Raw genomic sequence first — 25,265 nt, 5'->3', positions numbered from 1 at the left:
CTGAAGCAGTGTTAGGCGGAGGCAGCTGAAGTAGTGTTGGGCGGAGGCTATCTGAAGCAGTGTTGGGCGAAGGCTATCTGAAGCAGTGTTGGGCGGAGGCTATCTGAAGTAGTGTTAGGCGGAGGCTATCTGAAGTAGTGTTGGGCGAAGGCTATCTGAAGTAGTGTTAGGCGGAGGCTATCTGAAGCAGTGTTGGGCGGAGGCTATCTGAAGTAGTGTTAGGCGGAGGCTATCTGAAGTAGTGTTGGGCGAAGGCTATCTGAAGCAGTGTTGGGCGGAGGCTATCTGAAGTAGTGTTGGGCGAAGGCTATCTGAAGTAGTGTTAGGCGGAGGCTATCTGAAGCACTGTTGGGCGAAGGCTATCTGAAGCAGTGTTGGGCGGAGGCTATCTGAAGTAGTGTTAGGCGGAGGCTATCTGAAGCACTGTTGGGCGAAGGCTATCTGAAGCAGTGTTGGGCGGAGGCTATCTGAAGCAGTGTTGGGCGGAGGCTATCTGAAGCAGTGTTGGGCGGAGGCTATCTGAAGTAGTGTTGGGCGAAGGCTATCTGAAGTAGTGTTAGGCGGAGGCTATCTGAAGCAGTGTTGGGCGGAGGCTATCTGAAGTAGTGTTAGGCGGAGGCTATCTGAAGCACTGTTGGGCGAAGGCTATCTGAAGCAGTGTTGGGCGGAGGCTATCTGAAGCAGTGTTAGACGGAGGCTATCTGAAGCAGTGTTGGACGGAGGCTATCTGAAGCAGTGTTGGGCGGAGGCAGCTGAAGTAGTGTTGGGCGGAGGCTATCTGAAGCAGTGTTAGGCGGAGGCAGCTGAAGTAGTGTTGGGCGGAGGCTATCTGAAGCAGTGTTGGGCGGAGGCAGCTGAAGTAGTGTTGGGCGGAGGCTATCTGAAGCAGTGTTGGGCGGAGGCAGCTGAAGTAGTGTTGGGCGGAGGCTATCTGAAGCAGTGTTGGGCGGAGGCAGCTGAAGTAGTGTTGGGCGGAGGCTATCTGAAGCAGTGTTGGACGGAGGCAGCTGAAGCAGTGTTGGGCGGAGGCTATCTGAAGCAGTGTTGGACGGAGGCTATCTGAAGCAGTGTTGGACGGAGGCTATCTGAAGCAGTGTTGGGCGGAGGCTATCTGAAGCAGTGTTGGGCGGAGGCTATCTGAAACAGTGTTGGGCGGAGGCTATCTGAAGCAATGTTGGGCGGAGGCTATCTGAAGCAGTGTTGGGCGGAGGCTATCTGAAGTAGTGTTGGGCGGAGGCAGCTGAAGCAGTGTTGGGCGGAGGCTATCTGAAGTAGTGTTGGACGGAGGCAGCTGAAGCAGTGTTGGGCGGAGGCTATCTGACACTTATGTCAGGAGTTTTCTGGTCTGCTGACTACCGACTGTGTTTACTTGTGTTTGTGTCCGAACCCCCCGGGGGAGTGTGTGTTTATCTGTCTGTCCGTCCGTCCGTAGGTCTGTCTGTCTGTCTACATTTGAGTTGGTGTCTGTCCTTCTGATAGTCTGTCTAAATTTGAGTTGGTGTCTGTTCTTCTGTTACTCTAGAGTTGGTGTATGTCTCTTTATGTTTGTCAGTGTGTCTGTCTCAGTGGAAAATGTTTCTTTATGTTTGTCAGGGTGTCTGTCTCAGTGGTAAATGTCTCTGTCTCTTTATGTTTGTCAGTGTGTCTGTCTCAGTGGTAAATGTCTCTTTATGTTTGTTAAGGTGTCTGTCTCAGTGGTAAATGTCTCTGTCTCTTTATGTTTGTCAGGGTGTCTGTCTCAGTGGTAAATTTCTTTGTCTCTTTATGTTTGTCAGGGTGTCTGTCTCAGTGGTAAATTTCTTTGTCTCTTTATGTTTGTCAGGGTGTCTGTCTCAGTGGTAAATGTCTCTGTCCCCTTGACTCCTGGTGTTGGATGTTAACCTGGTGGTGTCAATTTGATGGGGTGTCTGTTCTAGGTTCTAGATCTGTATTTCTTGGTTCTAACTGTGTGGTTCTAACTGTGTGGTTCTAGATCTGGGACTTTAACGGTCACTGTCACCACAGGCTGAATGCGGGCCGGGACCAGGCCGTGGACATCTCCCAGGTTCTAGTGCTGAAGAGAACCGTGCTGGTCATGGGCTGGGAGAGGTGTGTCCCTCTAAGACCTAATTTCTGACATTCAACAGTCATGTCTGTCAGTCAGTCTGTCACGGTTGCCGTAAGAACGGGACCAAGGAACAGCGGATGTTGAGTTCCATATATTTCATTCAAAGTGAAACTTAAAGCAAAAACAATCAATCAATAAACGAACAACGAAACGTGACTACGTGGTGCACAGGCACAAACACAAAACAATATCCCACAAGCACAGGTGGGAAAAATAGCTACTTAAATATGATCCCCAATTAGAGAGAACGATTACCAGCTGCCTCTAATTGGGAATCATACAAAACACCAACATAGAAAATATAAACTAGAACACAACATAGAAATTCTAAACTAGAATACCCCTAGTCACGCCCTGACCTACTACACCATAAAAAAACAAGGTCTCTCTATGGTCAGGGCGTGACAGTACCCCCCCCCCCAAAGGTGCGGACTCCGGCCGCAAAACCTGAAACAAAATGAGAGGGGGTTAGGTGGGGGCTCCGGTGCGGGTCGTAGCCCCCCTCCCCCCAGACCCCGGATCAGACCATGGTGCCGGGCTGTACGCCGTGCCTGGACTGGCCACCGGCGCAGAGGATGGCTCCCGCGTTGGAGCTGGACTGGACACCGGCGCAGAGGAAGGCTCCTGCTCAGGACTGGCCGCCTTTCCTTGAAGTTCTGGACCGTGGCCCGTCGCAGGAGGTTCCAGACCGTGGCCCGTCGCAGGAGGTTCCGGACCGTGGACCGTCGCAGGAGGTTCCGGACCGTGGCCCGTCGCAGGAGGTTCCGGACCGTGGCCCGTCGCAGGAGGTTCCGGAACGTGGACCATCGCAGGAGGTTCCGGACCGTGGCCCGTCGCAGGAGGTTCCGGAACGTGGACCATCGCAGGAGGTTCCGGACCGTGGACCATCGCAGGAGGTTCCGGACCATCGCCGGAAGCTCTGGACTGGGAACTGTTGCCGGAAGCTCTGGACCGTGAATGCGCACTGGAGGCCTAGTGCGTAGAGCCGGTACAGGTGGCACCGGACTGGTGACACGCACTTCCGGGCGAGTGCTGGGAGAAGACACAGGACGTACCGGACTGGGGAGGTGCACTGGAGTCCAGATGTGTGTAGCCGGTACAGGTTTCACCAGACTGCTAGCCGGATCGAATGTTGAGCAGAACACACTTGCACAACATCTCTCTCCTCTCTCTCTCTCTCTCTCTCTCCCAACTTCTCCATCGCCTCCCTGATGGTCTCTGGCCCTTCAGGGAGAGTGCGGGGAGCTGGCACAAGACGTATCGGACTGGGGACACGCACTTCAGGACGAGTGTGCTGCAGCATTCTCATCGCTACCATCTCTCTCCGGAATCTTTCATCGAATTCCTCCTCCGACTCCCACACAGGCTCTGGCACTCTGCTCGACTGCCAGCTCCATGTGCCCCCCACCCCCACCCCAAAAAATTATAATCTTGGGGTGTCTTTGGCAGCGGACTGACGAGACGCTCCTCATGGCGAGTGCGAGGAACCGGTACAGGACATACCGGGCTGAGGAGGCGCACTGGAGATCTGGTGCGTGGAGCCGTCACATATGGCACCGGACTGATGACCCGCTCTTCAGCCCACTTGTGCTGCCGCATACTCCTAGCCAACTCCATACTCCTAGCCAACTCCATACTCCTAGCCAACTCCATACTCCTAGCCAACTCCATACTCCTAGCCAACTCCATACTCCTAGCCAACTCCATACTCCTAGCCAACTCCATACTCCTAGCCAACTCCATTCTCCGGTATCCTTCCTCACACTGTTCCATCAACTCCCATGCGGCCTCTGGCACTCTCCTTGGGTCGACTGACAACATCTCTATCGCCTGCTCCATGTGCTCTGGCTCTTCCCGCGGCTCAGCCGGCCACCCCTTGTGTCCCCTCCATAAAATCTTGGGGTTGTCCTTGGGCTTTCTGTGGACGCGAACCCTGGCGTCGTCGCTGTCCTCCATTATTACGAACATTAAACCAACAACGAAACGTGACTACGTGGTGCACAAACACAAAACAATATCCCTCAAACACAGGTTGGAAAAATAGTTACTTAAATTTGATCCCCAATTAGAGAGAACGATTACCAGCTGCCCCTAATTGGGAATCAAAACACCAACATAGAAAATATAAACTAGAACACAACATAGAAATGATAAACTAGAATACCCCCTAGTCACGCCCTGACCTACTACACCATAGAGAAACAAGGGCTCTCTTGTCTTTATGTCAGTCTGTCTGTCAGTCAGTCAGTCTGTCTGTCTTTATGTCAGTCAGTCTGTCTGTCTTTATGTCAGTCAGTCAGTCTGTCTTTATGTCAGTCAGTCAGTCTGTCTTTATGTCAGTCAGTCAGTCAGTCTGTCTTTATGTCAGTCAGTCAGTCTGTCTTTATGTCAGTCAGTCAGTCTGTCTTTATTTCAGTCAGTCAGTCTGTCTTTATCTCTCCGTCCCTAAACCCCCCCTCTCTCTCTCTCTCTCTCCGTCACCCCCCCCCCCCCCTCTCTCTCTGTCAACCCCCCTCTCTCTCCATCACCCCCACCCCCCCCCCCCCCCCCTCTCTCTCTCTCTCTCTCTCTCTCCGTCACCCCCCCTCTCTCTCTCCGTCACCCCCCCCCCCTCTCTCTCTCCGTCACCCCCCCCCCTCTCCCTCTCTCTCTCTCCTCTCTCTCTCTCCGTCACCCCCCCTCTCTCTCTCTCGTCACCCCCCCCCTCTCTCTCCGTCACACACCCCCCCCCCCCCCCTCTCTCTCCGTCACCCCCCCTCTCTCTCTCTCCGTCCCCCCCTCTCTCTCCCCTTCCCCACCCCCCCTCTCTCTCTCCCCTCCCCCCCCTCTCCGTCACCCCCCCCCTCTCTCTCGTCACCCCCCCCTCTCCGTCCCCCCCCCTCTCTCTCACACCCCCCCTCTCACCCCCCCCCCTCTCTCTCTCTCTCACCCCCCCCCCCCTCTCCCTCTCTCTCCTCTCTCTCATCACCCCCCCTCTCTCTCTCTCTCTCTCCGTCACCCCCCCCCTCTCTCTCTCTCTCTCTCTCTCTCTCTCCGTCACCCCCCCTCTCTCTCTCTCGTCACCCCCTCTCTCCCCTCTCTCTCTCTCCGTCACCCCCCCCTCTCTCTCCGTAACCCCCCCCTTTCTCTCCGTCACCCCCCCCTCTCTCTGCCGTCACCCCCCCCCCCCTCTCTCCGCACCCCCCTCTCTCTCTCCACCCCCCTCTCTCTCGCCACCCCCCCCCCCCTCTCTCATCACCTCCCCCCTGCTCTCTGCAGGATGTTAACAGTGTTCAGACTGCCCTCGTTCTCCCAGTTCTTTGTTCAGCCCTCTGAGTGGAAGGGAGGAGTTCAGGCATAACGACGACGTCCTGTGTGCCGCATTCCTGCCCCCCTCAAACCCTTGTCACAGGTATGTGTGTGTGTATATTTGTGTGTACAGTATGTGTCTCTGTGTGTTAGAATGAAAGATTGTCCACTCAAGCAACAGGAGGAGAGAGATAGAGAAGAAATCCACTGAAGTAAAATAATATCTGTTAATTTAAGTGGATGGTGGAAGTTATCAAAGGCACGGAGTTCTCTCTGCTGTGTGTGTGTGTGTGTTATCAGGCACGGAGCTCCCACGCTCTCTCTGCTGTGTGTGTGTGTGTGTTATCAGGCACGGAGCTCCCACGCTCTCTCTGCTGTGTGTGTGTGTTATCTTCCTGTCAGGCCCACAGGCACACCCAGCGGAGGCCTGAACTCAGGCTCAACTCTGACTGCGCAACATGACTACCATTAAGCACTAATGCTTACCCTCAGAGAATACCCCGCCAGAATGATTTGGAGATCAATCTTAATGTTAACTGCACTAAATCCTCCATTAAACATCCGTTCAGGATTTACCGGGAGCTTTGAGATGCTGGTTCTTATCTGGAGGATTCTGCTCTAAACCCCTACTTAGAGCTATAGAATGGGTTCTGCTCTAAACCCTACTTAGACCTATAGAATGGGTTCTGCTCTAAAACCCTACTTAGACCTATAGAATGGGTTCTGCTCTAAACCCCTACTTAGAGCTATAGAATGGGTTCTGCTCTAAACCCCTACTTAGAGCTATAATGGGTTCTGCTCTAAACCCCTACTTAGACCTATAGAATGGGTTCTGCTCTAAACCCCTACTTAGAGCTATAGAATGGGTTCTGCTCTAAAACCCCTACTTAGAGCTATAGAATGGGTTCTGCTCTAAACCCCTACTTAGACCTATAGAATGGGTTCTGCTCTAAACCCCTACTTAGACATATAGAATGGGTTCTGCTCTAAACCCCTACTTAGACCTATATAATGGGTTCTGACCTAAACCCCTACTTAGACCTATAGAATGGGTTCTGATCTAAACCCCTACTTAGACCTATAGAATGGGTTCTGCTCTAAATCCCTACTTAGACCTATGGAATGGGTTCTTCCCTAAACCCCTACTCAGAGCTATATAAAGGGTTCTGCTCTAAACCCTACTTAGAGCTATAGAATGGGTTCTGCTCTAAACCCTACTTAGAGCTATAGAATGGGTTCTGCTCTAAAACCCCTACTTTTTTACTCTTATGAATACACACATCTCTATAGAGAGGGCCTCTCCTGTGTGGAGGGCTGAAGAGTTGGTCTGTTATGAAACAGAATTGGATCTCTCCTGTGTACCGTATAGATAGACTTGTCTTCACAAAGCTAAACTAGTACAGTTGTAAGAGCTATAGTTCTGAGATATTGTGGCATTGTTCCCGTTGAGAGGTACAGCACAGACTACACTAATCTCGCACAATGGCTACTCTGTGTGAAAGATTCACTGCAGTGATGAGTACAAGGCGAAGGAAAACAAGAGAGAGGGAGAGAAGAGGGAACATTTAGAGGGAAATAATAGCACATGAGAGAACACTTTGGGCAGATAAAAAGAAATGGGAGAAAAAACAGACTAGTGAGAATAGAAGTCACAAGATATTTTTCAAAAACTATTTAGCTTCTTCTCACTTTATCTCTCTCTCCTTCCCACTTTCTCTCTCTCTGTCGCTCTCTCCTTCCCACTTTCTCTCTCTCTGTCGCTCTCTCTTTCCCACTTTCTCTCTCTGTCACTCTCTCCTTGCCACTGTCTCTCTCTCCTTCCCACTTTCTCTGTCGCTCTCTCCTTCCTCTCTCTGTCGCTATCTCCCTTCCCATTTTCTCTCTCTCTCTGTCGCTCTCTCCTTCCTCTCTCTGTCGCTATCTCCTTCCCATTTTCTCTCTCTCTCTGTCGCTCTCTCCTTCTCACTTTCTCTCTCTTTCTGTCTCTCCCTCCTTCCCACTTTCTCTCTCTCTGTCGCTCTCTCCTTCCCACTTTCTCTCTCTCTGTTGCTCTTTCTTTCCCACTTTCTCTCTCTTTCTAATGCTCTCTCCTTCCCACTTTCTCTCTCTCTGTCGCTCTCTCTTTCCCACTTTCTCTCTCTGTCACTCTCTCCTTCCCACTTTCTCTCTCTCTGTCGCTCTCTCCTTCCCACTTTCTCTCTCTCTGTCGCTCTCTCTTTCCCACTTTCTCTCTCTGTCACGCTCTCCTTCCCACTTTCTATCTCTTTCTGTCGCTCTCTCCTTCCTGCTCTCTCTGTCGCTCTCTCCTTCCTGCTCTCTCTGTCGCTCTCTCCTTCCCACTTTATCGCTCTCTCTGTCGCTCCCTCCCTCCCTCCCTCCCTCCCTCCCTCCCTCCCTCCCTCCCTCCCTCCTCCCTCCCTCCCTCCCTCCCTCCCTCCCTCCCTCCCTCCCTCCCTCCCTCCCTCCCTCCCTCCCTCCCTCCCTCCCTCCCTCCTTCCTCTCTCTGTCGCTATCTCCTCCCATTTTCTCTCTCTCTCTGTCGCTCTCTCCTTCCTACTCTCTGTCGCTCTCTCCTTCCCACTTTCTCTCTCTCTCTGTCGCTCTCTCCTTCTCACTTTCTCTCTCTTTCTGTCTCTCCCTCCTTCCCACTTTCTCTCTCTCTGTCGCTCTCTCCTTCCCACTTTCTCTCTCTCTGTTTGCTCTTTCTTTCCCACTTTCTCTCTCTTTCTAATGCTCTCTCCTTCCCACTTTCTCTCTCTCTGTCGCTCTCCTCTTTCCCACTTTCTCTCTCTGTCACGCTCTCCTTCCCACTTTTCTTCTCTTTCTGTCGCTCTCTCCTTCCTGCTCTCTCTGTCGCTCTCTCCTTCCTGCTCTCTCTGTCGCTCTCTCACTTCCCACTTATCGCTCTCTCTGCTCCCTCCCTCCCTCCCTCCCTCCCTCCCCTCCCTCCCTCCCTCCCTCCCTCCCTCCTCCCCTCCCTCCCTCCCCTCCCTCCCTCCCTCCCCTCCCCTCCCTCCCTCCCCTCCTCCCCTCCCACTTTCTCTCTCTCTGTTGCTCTATCTTTCCCACTTTCTCTCTCTTTCTAATGCTCTCTCCTCCCACTTTCTCTCTCTCTGTCGCTCTCTCTTTCCCACTTTCTCTCTCTGTCACTCTCTCCTTTCCCACTTTCTCTTCTCTCTGTCGCTCTCTCCTTCCCATTTCTCTCTCTCTGTCGCCTCTCTCTTTCCCACTTTCTCTCTCTGTCACGCTCTCCTTCCCACTTTCTATCTCTTTCTGTCGCTCTCTCCTTCCTGCTCTCTCTGTTCGCTCTCTCCTTCCTGCTCTCTCTGTCGCTCCTCTCCTTCCCACTTTATCGCTCTCTCTGTCGCTCTTTCCTTCCTCTCTCTGTCGCTCTCCTCTTTCACTCCCTCCCTCCCTCCCTCCCTCCCTCCCTCCCTCCCTCCCTCCCTCCCTCCCTCCCTCCCTCCCTCCCTCCCTCCCTCCCTCCCTCCCTCCCTCCCTCCCTCCCTCCCTCCCTCCCTCCCTCCCTCCCTCCCTCCTTCCTCTCTCTGTCGCTATCTCCTTCCCATTTTCTCTCTCTCTCTGTCGCTCTCTCCTTCCTCTCTCTGTCGCTCTCTCCTTCCCACTTTCTCTCTCTCTCTTTCACTCTCTTTCTCCCTCCCTCCCTCCCTCCCTCCCTCCCTCCCTCCCTCCCTCCCTCCCTCCCTCCCTCCCTCCCTCCCTCCCTCCCTCCCTCCCTCCCTCCCTCCCTCCCTCCCTCCCTCCCTCCCTCCCTCCCCTCCCCTCCCCTCCCCTCCCTCCCTCCCTCCCTCCACCCCTCCCTCTCTCTCTCCCTGGATTATCCTAATGCCCAGATTAAAGTATGTTTATTAGCTCTCCCTGTGTGACAGAGAGGGAAATGGACCTGAGTAGTCTGCCTCTTAGGCCTGAAGTATGGTGTGTGTGTGTGCGCTTGCGTGTGTCCTCATGTGCATGTGTGCTCACGTCTCCGTGTGTGTGTGGGCATTTGCGTATGTATGCATGAGAATCAGAATGCAGGAGAACATTTAACTGTTGGGGGACTGTACCCACCTCATCAATATTCACTCTGTGCAGCGCTTTGCTTGGCCGCTCTCTGCTGTCTGACAATCACAACCTGACACAGCAGCCCCAGTTCCTCTACCTCCCATCCCCTTATTTCACCCCAAAAGCAGGCAGGTATCTCTCTTCTTCCTCTTATCTTCACTATCTTCTCATCTCATTTACCTAAAAGAGGTTAAAGACATAATAAGTCAAGGTAGTTCCACTGACATGTTTTTCCTTCACATAATAAGTACCTTGACAATACTGGAAAGGTAAGTCCTAAACCTCCATAGTGTTTTGTGTTACAAAGTATTTTTCTATGGTTGACTAGTTCTGTCTGTAGTCTTCATGTAGATGTGATGGGCATGGGGTTGACTAGTTCTGTCTGTAGTCTTCATGTAGATGTGATGGGCATGGGGTTGACTAGTTCTGTCTGTAGTCTTCATGTAGATGTGATGGGCATGGGGTTGACTAGTTCTGTCTGTAGTCTTCATGTAGATGTGATGGGCATGGGGTTGACTAGTTCTGTCTGTAGTCTTCATGTAGATGTGATGGGCATGGGGTTGACTAGTTCTGTCTGTAGTCTTCATGTAGATGTGATGGGCATGGGGTTGACTAGTTCTGTATGTAGTCTTCATGTAGATGTGATGGGCATGGGGTTGACTAGTTCTGTCTGTAGTCTTCATGTAGATGTGATGGGCATGGGGTTGACTAGTTCTGTCTGTAGTCTTCATGTAGATGTGATGGGCATGGGGTTGACTAGTTCTGTCTGTAGTCTTCATGTAGATGTGATGGGCATGGGGTTGACTAGTTCTGTCTGTAGTCTTCATGTAGATGTGATGGGCATGGGGTTGACTAGTTCTGTCTGTAGTCTTCATGTAGATGTGATGGGCATGGGGTTGACTAGTTCTGTCTGTAGTCTTCATGTAGATGTGATGGACATGGGGTTGAGTAGTTCTGTCTGTAGTCTTCATGTAGATGTGATGGGCATGGGGTTGACTAGTTCTGTCTGTAGTCTTCATGTAGATGTGATGGGCATGGGGTTGACTAGTTCTGTCTGTAGTCTTCATGTAGATGTGATGGGCATGGGGTTGACTAGTTCTGTCTGTAGTCTTCATGTAGATGTGATGGGCATGGGGTTGACTAGTTCTGTCTGTAGTCTTCATGTAGATGTGATGGGCATGGGGTTGACTAGTTCTGTCTGTAGTCTTCATGTAGATGTGATGGGCATGGGGTTGACTAGTTCTGTCTGTAGTCTTCATGTAGATGTGATGGGCATGGGGTTGACTAGTTCTGTCTGTAGTCTTCATGTAGATGTGATGGACATGGGGTTGAGTAGTTCTGTCTGTAGTCTTCATGTAGATGTGATGGGCATGGGGTTGACTAGTTCTGTCTGTAGTCTTCATGTAGATGTGATGGGCATGGGGTTGACTAGTTCTGTCTGTAGTCTTCATGTAGATGTGATGGGCATGGGGTTGACTAGTTCTGTCTGTAGTCTTCATGTAGATGTGATGGGCATGGGGTTGACTAGTTCTGTCTGTAGTCTTCATGTAGATGTGATGGGCATGGGGTTGACTAGTTCTGTCTGTAGTCTTCATGTAGATGTGATGGGCATGGGGTTGACTAGTTCTGTCTGTAGTCTTCATGTAGATGTGATGGACATGGGGTTGAGTAGTTCTGTCTGTAGTCTTCATGTAGATGTGATGGGCATGGGGTTGACTAGTTCTGTCTGTAGTCTTCATGTAGATGTGATGGGCATGGGGTTGACTAGTTCTGTCTGTAGTCTTCATGTAGATGTGATGGGCATGGGGTTGACTAGTTCTGTCTGTAGTCTTCATGTAGATGTGATGGGCATGGGGTTGACTAGTTCTGTCTGTAGTCCTCATGTAGATGTGATGGGCATGGGGTTGACTAGTTCTGTCTGTAGTCTTCATGTAGATGTGATGGGCATGGGGTTGACTAGTTCTGTCTGTAGTCTTCATGTAGATGTGATGGACATGGGGTTGACTAGTTCTGTCTGTAGTCTTCATGTAGATGTGATGGGCATGGGGGTTGACTAGTTCTGTCTGTAGTCTTCATGTAGATGTGATGGACATGGGGTTGACTAGTTCTGTCTGTAGTCTTCATGTAGATGTGATGGACATGGGGTTGACTAGTTCTGTCTGTAGTCTTCATGTAGATGTGATGGGCATGGGGTTGACTAGTTCTGTCTGTAGTCTTCATGTAGATGTGATGGGCATGGGGTTGACTAGTTCTGTCTGTAGTCTTCATGTAGATGTGATGGACATGGGGTTGACTAGTTCTGTCTGTAGTCTTCATGTAGATGTGATGGACACAGGACCATGTACACTGACTAGACAAAACATTAAGAACACTCTTTCCATGATGTAGATTGTGGGAGAATTCAGAGGAAGAATGGGCAAGACAAAAGATTGAAGTGCCTTTGAACAGGGTATGGTAGTAGGTGCCAGGTTTGTCTCAAGAACTGTAATGCTGCTGGATTCAACATGGGCCGGCACCCCTGTGGAACACTTTCGAAACCTTGCAGAGTCCACGCTCCGACAAATTGAGGCTGTTCTGGGGAGGGAGGGAGGGAGGGAGAGAGGGAGGGAGGGAGGGAGGGAGGGAGGGAGAAAGGGAGGGAGGGAGGGAGGGAGAGAGGGAGGGAGGGAGGGAGGGAGGGAGGGAGGGAGAGAGGGAGGGAGAAAGGGAGAAAGGGAGAAAGGGAGAGAGGGAGAGAGGGAACCTCCTGCCTTCCATAACAAAGCCATCACCTACAGAGAGATGAACCTGGAGAAGAGTCCCCTAAGCAAGCTGGTCCTGGGGCTCTATTCACAAACACACCCTACAGAGAGATGAACCTGGAGAAGAGTCCCCTAAGCAAGCTGGTCCTGGGGCTCTATTCACAAACACACCCTACAGAGAGATGAACCTGGAGAAGAGTCCCCTAAGCAAGCTGGTCCTGGGGCTCTGTTCACAAACACACCCTACAGAGAGATGAACCTGGAGAAGAGTCCCCTAAGCAAGCTGGTCCTGGGGCTCTGTTCACAAACACACCCTACAGAGAGATGAACCTGGAGAAGAGTCCCCTAAGCAAGCTGGTCCTGGGGCTCTGTTCACAAACACACCCTACAGAGAGATGAACCTGGAGAAGAGTCCCCTAAGCAAGCTGGTCCTGGGGCTCTATTCACAAACACACCCTACAGAGAGATGAACCTGGAGAAGAGTCCCCTAAGCAAGCTGGTCCTGGGGCTCTGTTCACAAACACACCCTACAGAGAGATGAACCTGGAGAAGAGTCCCCTAAGCAAGCTGGTCCTGGGGCTCTGTTCACAAACACACCCTACAGAGAGATGAACCTGGAGAAGAGTCCCCTAAGCAAGCTGGTCCTGGGGCTCTATTCACAAACACACCCTACAGAGAGATGAACCTGGAGAAGAGTCCCCTAAGCAAGCTGGTCCTGGGGCTCTATTCACAAACACACCCTACAGAGAGATGAACCTGGAGAAGAGTCCCCTAAGCAAGCTGGTCCTGGGACTCTGTTCACCAACACACCCTACAGAGAGATGAACCTGGAGAAGAGTCCCCTAAGCAAGCTGGTCCTGGGGCTCTATTCACAAACACACCCTACAGAGAGATGAACCTGGAGAAGAGTCCCCTAAGCAAGCTGGTCCTGGGGCTCTATTCACAAACACACCCTACAGAGAGATGAACCTGGAGAAGAGTCCCCTAAGCAAGCTGGTCCTGGGGCTCTATTCACAAACACACCCTACAGAGAGATGAACCTGGAGAAGAGTCCCCTAAGCAAGCTGGTCCTGGGGCTCTGTTCACAAACACACCCTACAGAGAGATGAACCTGGAGAAGAGTCCCCTAAGCAAGCTGGTCCTGGGGCTCTGTTCACAAACACACCCTACAGAGAGATGAACCTGGAGAAGAGTCCCCTAAGCAAGCTGGTCCTGGGGCTCTGTTCACAAACACACCCTACAGAGAGATGAACCTGGAGAAGAGTCCCCTAAGCAAGCTGGTCCTGGGGCTCTGTTCACAAACACACCCTACAGAGAGATGAACCTGGAGAAGAGTCCCCTAAGCAAGCTGGTCCTGGGGCTCTGTTCACCAACACACCCTACAGAGAGATGAACCTGGAGAAGAGTCCCCTAAGCAAGCTGGTCCTGGGGCTCTGTTCACAAACACACCCTACAGAGAGATGAACCTGGAGAAGAGTCCCCTAAGCAAGCTGGTCCTGGGGCTCTGTTCACAAACACACCCTACAGAGAGATGAACCTGGAGAAGAGTCCCCTAAGCAAGCTGGTCCTGGGGCTCTGTTCACAAACACACCCTACAGAGAGATGAACCTGGAGAAGAGTCCCCTAAGCAAGCTGGTCCTGGGACTCTGTTCACCAACACACCCTACAGAGAGATGAACCTGGAGAAGAGTCCCCTAAGCAAGCTGGTCCTGGGGCTCTATTCACAAACACACCCTACAGAGAGATGAACCTGGAGAAGAGTCCCCTAAGCAAGCTGGTCCTGGGGCTCTGTTCACAAACACACCCTACAGAGAGATGAACCTGGAGAAGAGTCCCCTAAGCAAGCTGGTCCTGGGGCTCTGTTCACAAACACACCCTACAGAGAGATGAACCTGGAGAAGAGTCCCCTAAGCAAGCTGGTCCTGGGGCTCTATTCACAAACACACCCTACAGAGAGATGAACCTGGAGAAGAGTCCCCTAAGCAAGCTGGTCCTGGGGCTCTATTCACAAACACACCCTACAGAGAGATGAACCTGGAGAAGAGTCCCCTAAGCAAGCTGGTCCTGGGGCTCTATTCACAAACACACCCTACAGAGAGATGAACCTGGAGAAGAGTCCCCTAAGCAAGCTGGTCCTGGGGCTCTGTTCACAAACACACCCTACAGAGAGATGAACCTGGAGAAGAGTTCCCTAAGCAAGCTGGTCCTGGGGCTCTGTTCACAAACACACCCTACAGAGAGATGAACCTGGAGAAGAGTCCCCTAAGCAAGCTGGTCCTGGGGCTCTATTCACAAACACACCCTACAGAGAGATGAACCTGGAGAAGAGTCCCCTAAGCAAGCTGGTCCTGGGGCTCTATTCACAAACACACCCTACAGAGAGATGAACCTGGAGAAGAGTCCCCTAAGCAAGCTGGTCCTGGGACTCTGTTCACCAACACACCCTACAGAGAGATGAACCTGGAGAAGAGTCCCCTAAGCAAGCTGGTCCTGGGGCTCTATTCACAAACACACCCTACAGAGAGATGAACCTGGAGAAGAGTCCCCTAAGCAAGCTGGTCCTGGGGCTCTATTCACAAACACACCCTACAGAGAGATGAACCTGGAGAAGAGTCCCCTAAGCAAGCTGGTCCTGGGGCTCTATTCACAAACACACCCTACAGAGAGATGAACCTGGAGAAGAGTCCCCTAAGCAAGCTGGTCCTGGGGCTCTGTTCACAAACACACCCTACAGAGAGATGAACCTGGAGAAGAGTCCCCTAAGCAAGCTGGTCCTGGGGCTCTGTTCACAAACACACCCTACAGAGAGATGAACCTGGAGAAGAGTCCCCTAAGCAAGCTGGTCCTGGGGCTCTGTTCACAAACACACCCTACAGAGAGATGAACCTGGAGAAGAGTCCCCTAAGCAAGCTGGTCCTGGGGCTCTGTTCACAAACACACCCTACAGAGAGATGAACCTGGAGAAGAGTCCCCTAAGCAAGCTGGTCCTGGGGCTCTGTTCACCAACACACCCTACAGAGAGATGAACCTGGAGAAGAGTCCCCTAAGCAAGCTGGTCCTGGGGCTCTGTTCACAAACACACCCTACAGAGAGATGAACCTGGAGAAGAGTCCCCTAAGCAAGCTGGTCCTGGGGCTCTGTTCACAAACACACCCTACAGAGAGATGAACCTGGAGAAGAGTCCCCTAAGCAAGCTGGTCCTGGGGCTCTGTTCACAAACACACCCTACAGAGAGATGAACCTGGAGAAGAGTCCCCTAAGCAAGCTGGTCCTGGGACTCTGTTCACCAACACACCCTACAGAGAGATGAACCTGGAGAAGAGTCCCCTAAGCAAGCTGGTCCTGGGGCTCTATTCACAAACACACCCTACAGAGAGATGAACCTGGAGAAGAGTCCCCTAAGCAAGCTGGTCCTGGGGCTCTGTTCACAAACACACCCTACAGAGAGATGAACCTGGAGAAGAGTCCCCTAAGCAAGCTGGTCCTGGGGCTCTGTTCACAAACACACCCTACAGAGAGATGAACCTGGAGAAGAGTCCCCTAAGCAAGCTGGTCCTGGGGCTCTATTCACAAACACACCCTACAGAGAGATGAACCTGGAGAAGAGTCCCCTAAGCAAGCTGGTCCTGGGGCTCTATTCACAAACACACCCTACAGAGAGATGAACCTGGAGAAGAGTCCCCTAAGCAAGCTGGTCCTGGGGCTCTATTCACAAACACACCCTACAGAGAGATGAACCTGGAGAAGAGTCCCCTAAGCAAGCTGGTCCTGGGGCTCTGTTCACAAACACACCCTACAGAGAGATGAACCTGGAGAAGAGTCCCCTAAGCAAGCTGGTCCTGGGGCTCTGTTCACAAACACACCCTACAGAGAGATGAACCTGGAGAAGAGTCCCCTAAGCAAGCTGGTCCTGGGGCTCTGTTCACAAACACACCCTACAGAGAGATGAACCTGGAGAAGAGTCCCCTAAGCAAGCTGGTCCTGGGGCTCTATTCACAAACACACCCTACAGAGAGATGAACCTGGAGAAGAGTTCCCTAAGCAAGCTGGTCCTGGGGCTCTATTCACAAACACACCCTACAGAGAGATGAACCTGGAGAAGAGTTCCCTAAGCAAGCTGGTCCTGGGGCTCTATTCACAAACACACCCTACAGAGAGATGAACCTGGAGAAGAGTCCCCTAAGCAAGCTGGTCCTGGGGCTCTATTCACAAACACACCCTACAGAGAGATGAACCTGGAGAAGAGTCCCCTAAGCAAGCTGGTCCTGGGGCTCTATTCACAAACACACCCTACAGAGAGATGAACCTGGAGAAGAGTCCCCTAAGCAAGCTGGTCCTGGGGCTCTATTCACAAACACACCCTACAGAGAGATGAACCTGGAGAAGAGTCCCCTAAGCAAGCTGGTCCTGGGGCTCTGTTCACAAACACACCCTACAGAGAGATGAACCTGGAGAAGAGTCCCCTAAGCAAGCTGGTCCTGGGGCTCTATTCACAAACACACCCTACAGAGAGATGAACCTGGAGAAGAGTCCCCTAAGCAAGCTGGTCCTGGGGCTCTGTTCACAAACACACCCTACAGAGAGATGAACCTGGAGAAGAGTCCCCTAAGCAAGCTGGTCCTGGGGCTCTATTCACAAACACACCCTACAGAGAGATGAACCTGGAGAAGAGTCCCCTAAGCAAGCTGGTCCTGGGGCTCTATTCACAAACACACCCTACAGAGAGATGAACCTGGAGAAGAGTCCCCTAAGCAAGCTGGTCCTGGGGCTCTATTCACAAACACACCCTACAGAGAGATGAACCTGGAGAAGAGTTCCCTAAGCAAGCTGGTCCTGGGGCTCTATTCACAAACACACCCTACAGAGCCCCAGGACAGCAGCACAATTAGACCCAACCAAATCATGAGAAAACAAAAAGATAATTACTTGACACATTGGAAGGAATTAACTAAAAAACTGAGCAAACTGGAATGTTATTTGGTCCTAAACAGAGAGTACACAGCGGCAGAACACCTGACCACTGTGACTGACCCAAACTTAAGGAAGCTTTGACTATGTACAGACTCAGTGAGCATAGCCTTACTATTGAGAGAGGCCGCCGTAGGCAGACATGGCTCTCAAGAGAAGATAGGCTATGTGCTCACTGCCCACAAAATGAAACGGATCTGCACTTCCTAACCTCCTGCCAAATATATGACCATATTAGAGAGACATATTTCCCTCAGATTACACAGATACACAAAGAATTTGAAAACAAACCCAATTTGAATAAACTCCAATATCTACTGGGTGATATTCCACAGTGTGCCATCACAGCAACAAGATCTATGACCTGTTGCCACGAGAAAAGGGCAACCAGTGACACCTTTGCAAATACAACCCATTTTTCTGCTTATATGTTTTGCTATTTGCACATAATATGACATTTGTAATGTCTTTATTATTTTGGAACTGTTGTGAGTGTAATGTTTACTGTTCATTTGTATTGCTTATTTCACTTTTGTTTATTATCTAGTTCACTTGCTTTGGCAATGTTAACATATGTTTCCCATGCCAATAAAGCCCTTTAATTGAAATTGAATTGAATTGAGAGAGAGGCGGTGATAACAGTCAGTGGATATAGCTGGCCCCTGGGCAGCATGAATAATGCAATTGGCACCCTCAATGGACAACACATTTAAACCTTCTCCGACTGCTCTCACACTCTTACTCTTCTTTCTCTCTCCCTCCTCTTCCTCCTCCTCATCTCTCCCTCCTCTTCCTTCTCCTCTCGCCCTCCTCTTCCTCCTTCTCTCTCCCTCCTCCTCCTTCTCTCACCCTTCTCTTCCTTCTCTCTCCCTTCTCTTCCTCGTCTCTCCCTCCTCCTCTCTCCCTCCTCCTCTTCCTCCTCATCTCTCCCTGCTCTTCCTCCTCCTTCTCCCTCCTCCGCCTCCTCTCTCCCTCCTCCTCCTCTCTCCCACCTCCTCTCTCCCTCTTCCTCTTCCTCCTCATCTCTCCCTGCTCGTCCTCCTCCTTCTCTCACACCTCCTCTTCCTCCTCCTTATCTCTCCCTGTTCTTGCTTCTCCTTCTTTCTCCCTCATCTTCCTCCTCTTTATCTCTCCCTCCTCTTCATCCTCCTCTCTCCTTCCTCCTAATGCTCCTTCTCTCTCCTGCTGATCAGCTCCTCCTGAATCCTCACCTCACACAGAGGAGACATGTTGTATAATGCTGTACTCAGATCAGCTCCTCCTGAATCCTCACCTCACACAGAGGAACCTTGTTGTATAATGGGGCGGCATGGTAGCCTAGTGGTTAGAGCGTTGGACTAGTAACCGGAAGGTTGCGAGTTCAAACCCCCGAGCTGACAAGGTACAAATCTGTCGTTCTGCCCCTGAACAGGCAGTTAACCCACTGTTCCTAGGCCGTCATTGAAAATAAGAATTTGTTCTTAACTGACTTGCCTGGTTAAAACATAGAACAGACTCTATGTTGTGGTATTGTTAATAAAGCCCTATGAGGGTGTAATGCCTATTTTTTACTTAAAGATTGCACTGTTGGTTAGGGCCTGTAAGTAAGCATTTCACTGTAAGGTGAACCTGTTTGGCGCACGTGACAAATAAACTTTGATTTAATTTGATTTAATCATGACATGGCACACTGCACCTCCAGGAAAATGCTTCTGAAAGGTTCTGGAAACGTTGGCAGAAGAGATGTGTGAGATTTCGTAATGTGCATATCCTGTTTGGTTCCTGTTTTCTGTGTGGACAGGAAGTTACGACGGGGAGCTGACGGTGTGGAACAACAGCACAGAGAACGCCCTGAGAAAGCTCCGTCCAGATCCTGAGAGAGAACGCAGCAGGCCTCAGACGGGTCAGAACCACACGGACACACCGCCTGTCTAACTAACTACTACAAGTACTGTTACTTAAACCCCCCCCCACACTCTGCACAACACTTTAACACAAACATCCTTTCATTGACCCCATATCTTCAGTGTGTAATGTGAACGGCGAGGAGGACTCAGAGAGCAGTGATGGCGTCTCCAGACTCTTCTTCCTGCCAGGACGTAAGGGCGTTGCCACCGTTGGTGAGCGATGGTACTTTGGTAAACTCCCGTGAAAGGATACGTGATTCTATTATGCTATTCTAGTCACGGACTGGCCCTGTTCTGGTCTGTAGGTGGAGCGGACCTGGTCTCATGTGGCGGTTCTGGTCTGGTTCGGTTCTGGAACACGGTCCATAGCGGTCTGGTTGCTGTGTTCACAGCTCATAAAGACATAGGGTCCATCATCATGACCATGACCGCCTGTGGTCGATACCTGATCACTGCTGACATGGAGGGAACCCTGAAGACCTGGGGCATACAGGTGGGAGAGAGACTAGGCCCAGATGTTTCCCTTTTAGCTGCTTTCATGGTCTGTGATTATATGTTGTGCTGTTCTGTGCGTTTGTTTGTCTGCCTGTCCATTAGGAATACTGCCTCCTGCCCAGCGACGGAGTGACCAATGAGGCTCCAGAATTGCTGGGTAGTCTCCGCCCACACATGGACTGTGTAACTCACCTGGAGACGTGCCTCCATGGCGGCAGGCTCCTCCTCCTCTCAGCATCTGCAGACTGTAGCGTAGCTCTCAGCTACCTGCCTGGGGACACAGTGGGCGTGTTCGGACAGGTGTGTGTGTCTGTGATTGTGTCTCTGTGTGTGCTCAGCCACAGGTGTGTAACAGGTACTCATCTACGTCAGTGGAGGCTCCTCAGAGGAGGAAGGGTAGGACCATCCTCCTCAGTGAATTTCATAACATTTTTAATTGTAAAACATTTAAAAAGTTATCCTTTTTAGATAAAACTATACTAAATATAATCATGCCACCAAACAATTGATTAAAACACACTATTTTGCAAAGATGGTCTACGGTATCCTCAACAGCACTGTTTGTGCATTGAAGTCTGCAAGAAAAAGGACAATGTGAGAGGAGGAGAGCGCATAGAAGGAATACAACGTGGCTGATATGAAAGTGAACTGTGTTTACGCGTGATTAGGGGTGTATTCATTTCTGTTGAAAAACGTTTCTTAAAATGGAAACAAACGGAACAAAACGGGGATTAACATACCTGAATTTGTCCAATAGAAACTCTCATTTAAAACTGTTGATGTTGTGAACTTTAATTCATTGGTTAGGTTATATCAACCGTATGATGAGTATAGGGAAAATTTGAGTATCATGTAGCAGCCTAAACCCATCGCTGTTACATTGAACTGGGTGAATGGAATATGAATGCGAGTCATCCAACATGCTGTAATAGAAACAAGGCCGTTCTATTGTCCTCCCTTAAAACTGGACCGACCACCACTGACTTACACACCCAGTAACCCTATGCACTCTGCTAGGCAGTGATTATCACTCTGGTAGGCAGTGATTATCACTCTGGTAGGCAGTGATTATCTCTCTGGTAGACAGTGATTATCTCTCTGGTAGGCATCACTCTGGTAGGCAGTGATTATCACTTTGGTAGACATTGATTATCACTCTGGTAGGCATCACTCTGGTAGGCAGTGATTATCACTCTGGTAGGCATCACTCTGCTAGGCAGTGATTATCACTCTGGTAGGCAGTGATTATCACTCTGGTAGACAGTGATTATCACTCTAGTAGACATCACTCTGGTAGGCAGTGATTATCACTTTGGTAGATGCTGATTATCACTCTGGTAGGCAGTGATTATCACTCTGGTAGGCAGTGATCATCACTCTGGTAGGCATCACTTTGCTAGGCAGTGATTATCACTCTGGTAGGCATCACTTTGCTAGGCAGTGATTATCACTCTGGTAGGCATCACTCTGGTAGGCAGTGATTATCACTCTGGTAGGCATCACTCTGGTATGCAGTGATCATCACTCTGGTAGACATCACTCTGCTAGGCAGTGATTATCACTCTGGTAGGCATCACTCTGGTAGGCAGTGATTATCACTCTAGTAGACAGTGATTATCACTGGTAGACATCACTCTGGTAGGCAGTGATTATCACTCTGGTAGACGGTGATTATCACTCTGGTAGACAGTGATGATCTCTCTGGTAGACAGTGATTATCACTCTGGTAGGCATCACTCTGGTAGGCAGTGATTATCTCTCTGGTAGGCAGTGATTATCTCTCTGGTAGACAGTGATTATCACTCTGGTAGTTATCACTCTGGTAGGCAGTGATCATCACTCTGGTAGACATCACTCTGCTAGGCAGTGATTATCACTCTGGTAGACATCACTCTGGTAGGCAGTGATTATCTTTCTGGTAGACAGTGATTATCACTGGTAGGCATCACTCTGGTAGACAGTGATTATCACTCTGGTAGACAGTGATTGTCACTCGGGTAGGCAGTGATTATCTCTCTGGTAGACAGTTATTATCACTCTGGTAGGCAGTGATTATCACTCAGGTAGGCATCACTCCGGTAGGCAGTGATTATCACTCTGGTAGACAGCGATTGTCACTCGGGTAGGCAGTGATTATCTCTCTGGTAGACAGTGATTATCACTCTGGTAGGCATCACTCGGGTAGGCAGTCATTATCTCTCTGGTAGGCAGTGATTATCTCTCTGGTAGGCAGTGATTGTCACTCTGGTAGGCAGTGATTATCACTCTGGTAGGCATCACTCTGGTAGGCAGTCATCATCACTCTGGTAAACAGTGATTATCACTCTGACTGATTGTGTGTACAGTATGTGGGAGGTGTGTAGTTGATGAATCAGAAGTGAAACCCAGACTAAACTGTCCTTACAAGTGTGTTTGTAAAAAATAGTTAACCCCCCCCCCCCCCCACCACACTCACACACACTTTTAGGAGGAGCACTGGCGTTTGGATGGGCCTGGATCTGTCCAAGTGGGAGAAGGAGAGCCTAGAGAGGGGACAGAGTCACCGCAGAGCCCCAGTGGTACAGACCCTGAGTTTGACAGCCAACCCCCCAAGATGCGAGAGGAGAGAAGGGCAGTCGTGGAGACAGAGGAGGCTGGAGACAACACAGGCCTGGAGAGAGAGGAGCTGGGGTCAATGTAAGTTCCCACTGTGTCACAGCAAGACATTCTGAACTTCATGATGGTAATACATCCTGAAAAGGACTGTACTGTACACAGCTAGAAAACCCACGGGAGAGAAATAGACTGAACATACTGTACACAGCTAGAAAACCCACGGGAGAGAAATAGACTGAACATACTGTACACAGCTAGAAAACCCACGGGAGAGAAATAGACTGAACATACTGTACACAGCTAGAAAACCCACAGGAGACGAATAGACTGAACATACTGTACACAGCTAGAAAACCCACAGGAGACAAATAGACTGAACATACTGTACACAGCTAGAAAACCCACGGGAGACGAATAGACTGAACATACTGTACACAGCTAGAAAACCCACAGGAGACAAATAGACTGAACATACTGTACACAGCTAGAAAACCCACGGGAGACGAATAGACTGAACATACTGTACACAGCTAGAAAACCCACGGGAGACACATAGACTGAACATACTGTACACAGCTAGAAAACCCACGGGAGAGAAAGAGACTGAACATACTGTACACAGCTAGAAAACCCACGGGAGACACATAGACTGAACATACTGTACACAGCTAGAAAACCCACGGGAGACACATAGACTGAACATACTGTACACAGCTAGAAAACCCATGGGAGATGAGTGGTTGTAGCTAAGTAGATATTCACCATACAACAACACATGACATACTGTCTTTCATTTAGTAATTCACCGTGATGTCATGTAATGTCTGCATGATGTGTGTGTGTGTTTGCATGATGTGTGTGTTTGCATGATGTGTGTGTGTGTTTGCATGATGTGTGTGTGTGTTTGCATGATGTGTGTGTGTGCCTGATGTGTGTGTGTGTCTGATGTGTGTGTGTGTCTGATGTGTGTGCATAATGTGTGTGTGTGTGTGCATGATGTGTGTGTGTGTGTGCCTGATGTGTGTGTGTGTGTGTGTGTGCCTGATGTGTGTGTGTGTGTGTGCCTGATGTGTGTGTGCATAATGTGTGTGTGTGTGTGCATGATGTGTGTGTGTGTAGTATTCCCGGTGACTGTCCTCCTCCGAGTAGTATTTTGGGGCGAAGCTACAGGGAGAGGCAGGGCCTGAGGGTGAGTGACAGCCGACCTGGCCATAGGGAGACACCATTGAATACTGATGTTGGTAAGTCCAGACTCAGATAATGGGTTCCCTTCCTGTATTCTCATGCCTTCTATTCTCCTCTCATCTGAAGTCAGATTTGTGTGTGTGTGTGTGCGTTTTGTGTGTGTGTGTGTGCGCATACATATTTCTCCACAGTCATCAGTGTGTTTTCCACTCCCTCTGTAGGTACGTTCAGTGGGCTGCGTATCGGAGAAGTACAGTCTGTCAGAGAGCTGTCCAGACCAGAGTTCGTCATACACCCTCACCGCTACTTCAACCATAGCGCCAAAACCAGCCCAATATTCACACCCCTACCTGCCAACACTGAGGGTACGCCCCTTATTGGTGTGAAAAGGAATATACAAAAATATCAGTACAAAGTTTGACTAATAAGTAGTCTTAAGATAATATATAGTTTTGAGATAATACAGGTCTGTTGTTTTGTGTCAGACTACCTTCAGGATGTTTTTCCCTCTCTGTGCCCTCCTGCAGTGGTGAAGGCTGCCTTTGACCAGCGGAGTCTGTTCCCTAAAGAGCTTCTGGATGAGGAGGACAGGCCTAGCCATGGAGCCAGGAAACAGGGGAGCAGGGAGAACCGGATCAACGACAGGGGGCGTGGGAGGAAGGACAGGTGAGGGAGATTGACAGTCATGTCAGAGAACAGATATGTGTGACCTAGCAGGACAGATTTGAACTGATCAGTCATTGTTTTTTCCCCACTATAGACAAAGAAAGGGTAGTTCCTCTGGAGCCTTCAAGTGAAGACGTCATTTATATTGTTATCTACTTTATCACGTTTCAATATAACTTAAATGTCTGTCAAATTAAATCTGATCAATCAAGACACGAGTGTGTTTATGTCTCTCTGCTTCCCCTCATGAGAAAGTACTACTAAATTACTACTACATTACTACTACATTACTATTACAGTACTACTACAGTACTACTACATTACTACTACAGTACTACTACAGTACTACTACATTACTACTACAGTACTACTACAGTACTACTACAGTACTACTACATTACTACTACATTACTACTAAATTACTACCACATTTGCTACTACTACTTGATTGCTATTGAGATGTGTGGTAAACCAGTATTGATTTATGTAGTAATTAGTGATAAATTTCACTACTTGTGAGCACTTGATATTTCCTACTCAATTCTGGCGTGTTCACTATCGAATTACAACCAAATGCCTATATATTTCTACTGTATCCCTTCTGCCATTTACCTGTGTAGTGTCAGTACTGATCACTACTGCCATTTACCTGTGTAGTGTCAGTACTGATCACTACTGCCATTTACCTGTGTAGTGTCAGTACTGATCACTACTGCCATTTACCTGTGTAGTGTCAGTACTGATCACTACTGCCATTTACCTGTGTAGTGTCAGTACTGATCACTACTGCCATTTACCTGTGTAGTGTCAGTACTGATCACTACTGCCATTTACCTGTGTAGTGTCAGTACTGATCACTACTGCCATTTACCTGTGTAGTGTCAGTACTGATCACTACTGCCATTTACCTGTGTAGTGTCAGTACTGATCACTACTGAGTTGTTCCTGATCCTTTTTCATTTCCTACATTAAACTTTTTGAATTACTATTGAACATGGACACATTTACTACTGGTTGCCTATTCAGAATCACTTTTTAAAATTGTATTTTTTATTTTATTTAACTAGGAAAGTCAGTTAAGAACAAATTCTTATTTTCAATGACGGCCTAGGAACAGTGGGTTAACTGCCTGTTCAGGGGCAGAACGACAGATATTTACCTCGTCGGCTTGGGGAATTGATCCAGCAACCTTTCGGTTACAAGTCCAACTCTCTAACCACTAGGCTATTTATCTTAAATCACTAACCTGTCACTACTAGACTAATGCAC

General features: G+C 49.8%; 1 protein-coding gene across 1 annotated transcript in view; it reads left to right on the top strand.

Moving 5' to 3' along the window:
* Positions 1-24,982, top strand: part of LOC109879233 (WD repeat-containing protein 49) — a 47,037-nt gene extending 22,055 nt beyond the window's left edge. The window contains 13 exon segments of the mRNA XM_031791197.1: positions 1,973-2,088; positions 5,366-5,441; positions 5,443-5,475; positions 5,477-5,498; positions 18,950-19,051; positions 19,176-19,268; positions 19,361-19,548; positions 19,653-19,850; positions 22,018-22,226; positions 23,265-23,386; positions 23,552-23,695; positions 23,858-23,996; positions 24,091-24,982. Coding sequence (XP_031647057.1) covers positions 1,973-2,088; positions 5,366-5,441; positions 5,443-5,475; positions 5,477-5,498; positions 18,950-19,051; positions 19,176-19,268; positions 19,361-19,548; positions 19,653-19,850; positions 22,018-22,226; positions 23,265-23,386; positions 23,552-23,695; positions 23,858-23,996; positions 24,091-24,127 — 1,479 coding nt within the window. The 3' untranslated portion in view covers positions 24,128-24,982.
* The last annotated feature ends 283 nt before the right edge of the window (positions 24,983-25,265 follow it).

Source organism: Oncorhynchus kisutch, linkage group LG15, assembly GCF_002021735.2.
Source record: "Oncorhynchus kisutch isolate 150728-3 linkage group LG15, Okis_V2, whole genome shotgun sequence".
Classification (NCBI taxonomy): domain Eukaryota; kingdom Metazoa; phylum Chordata; class Actinopteri; order Salmoniformes; family Salmonidae; genus Oncorhynchus; species Oncorhynchus kisutch.
Note: the sequence above shows the minus strand (reverse complement) of the source record. Positions and strands in the feature narration are given on the sequence as shown.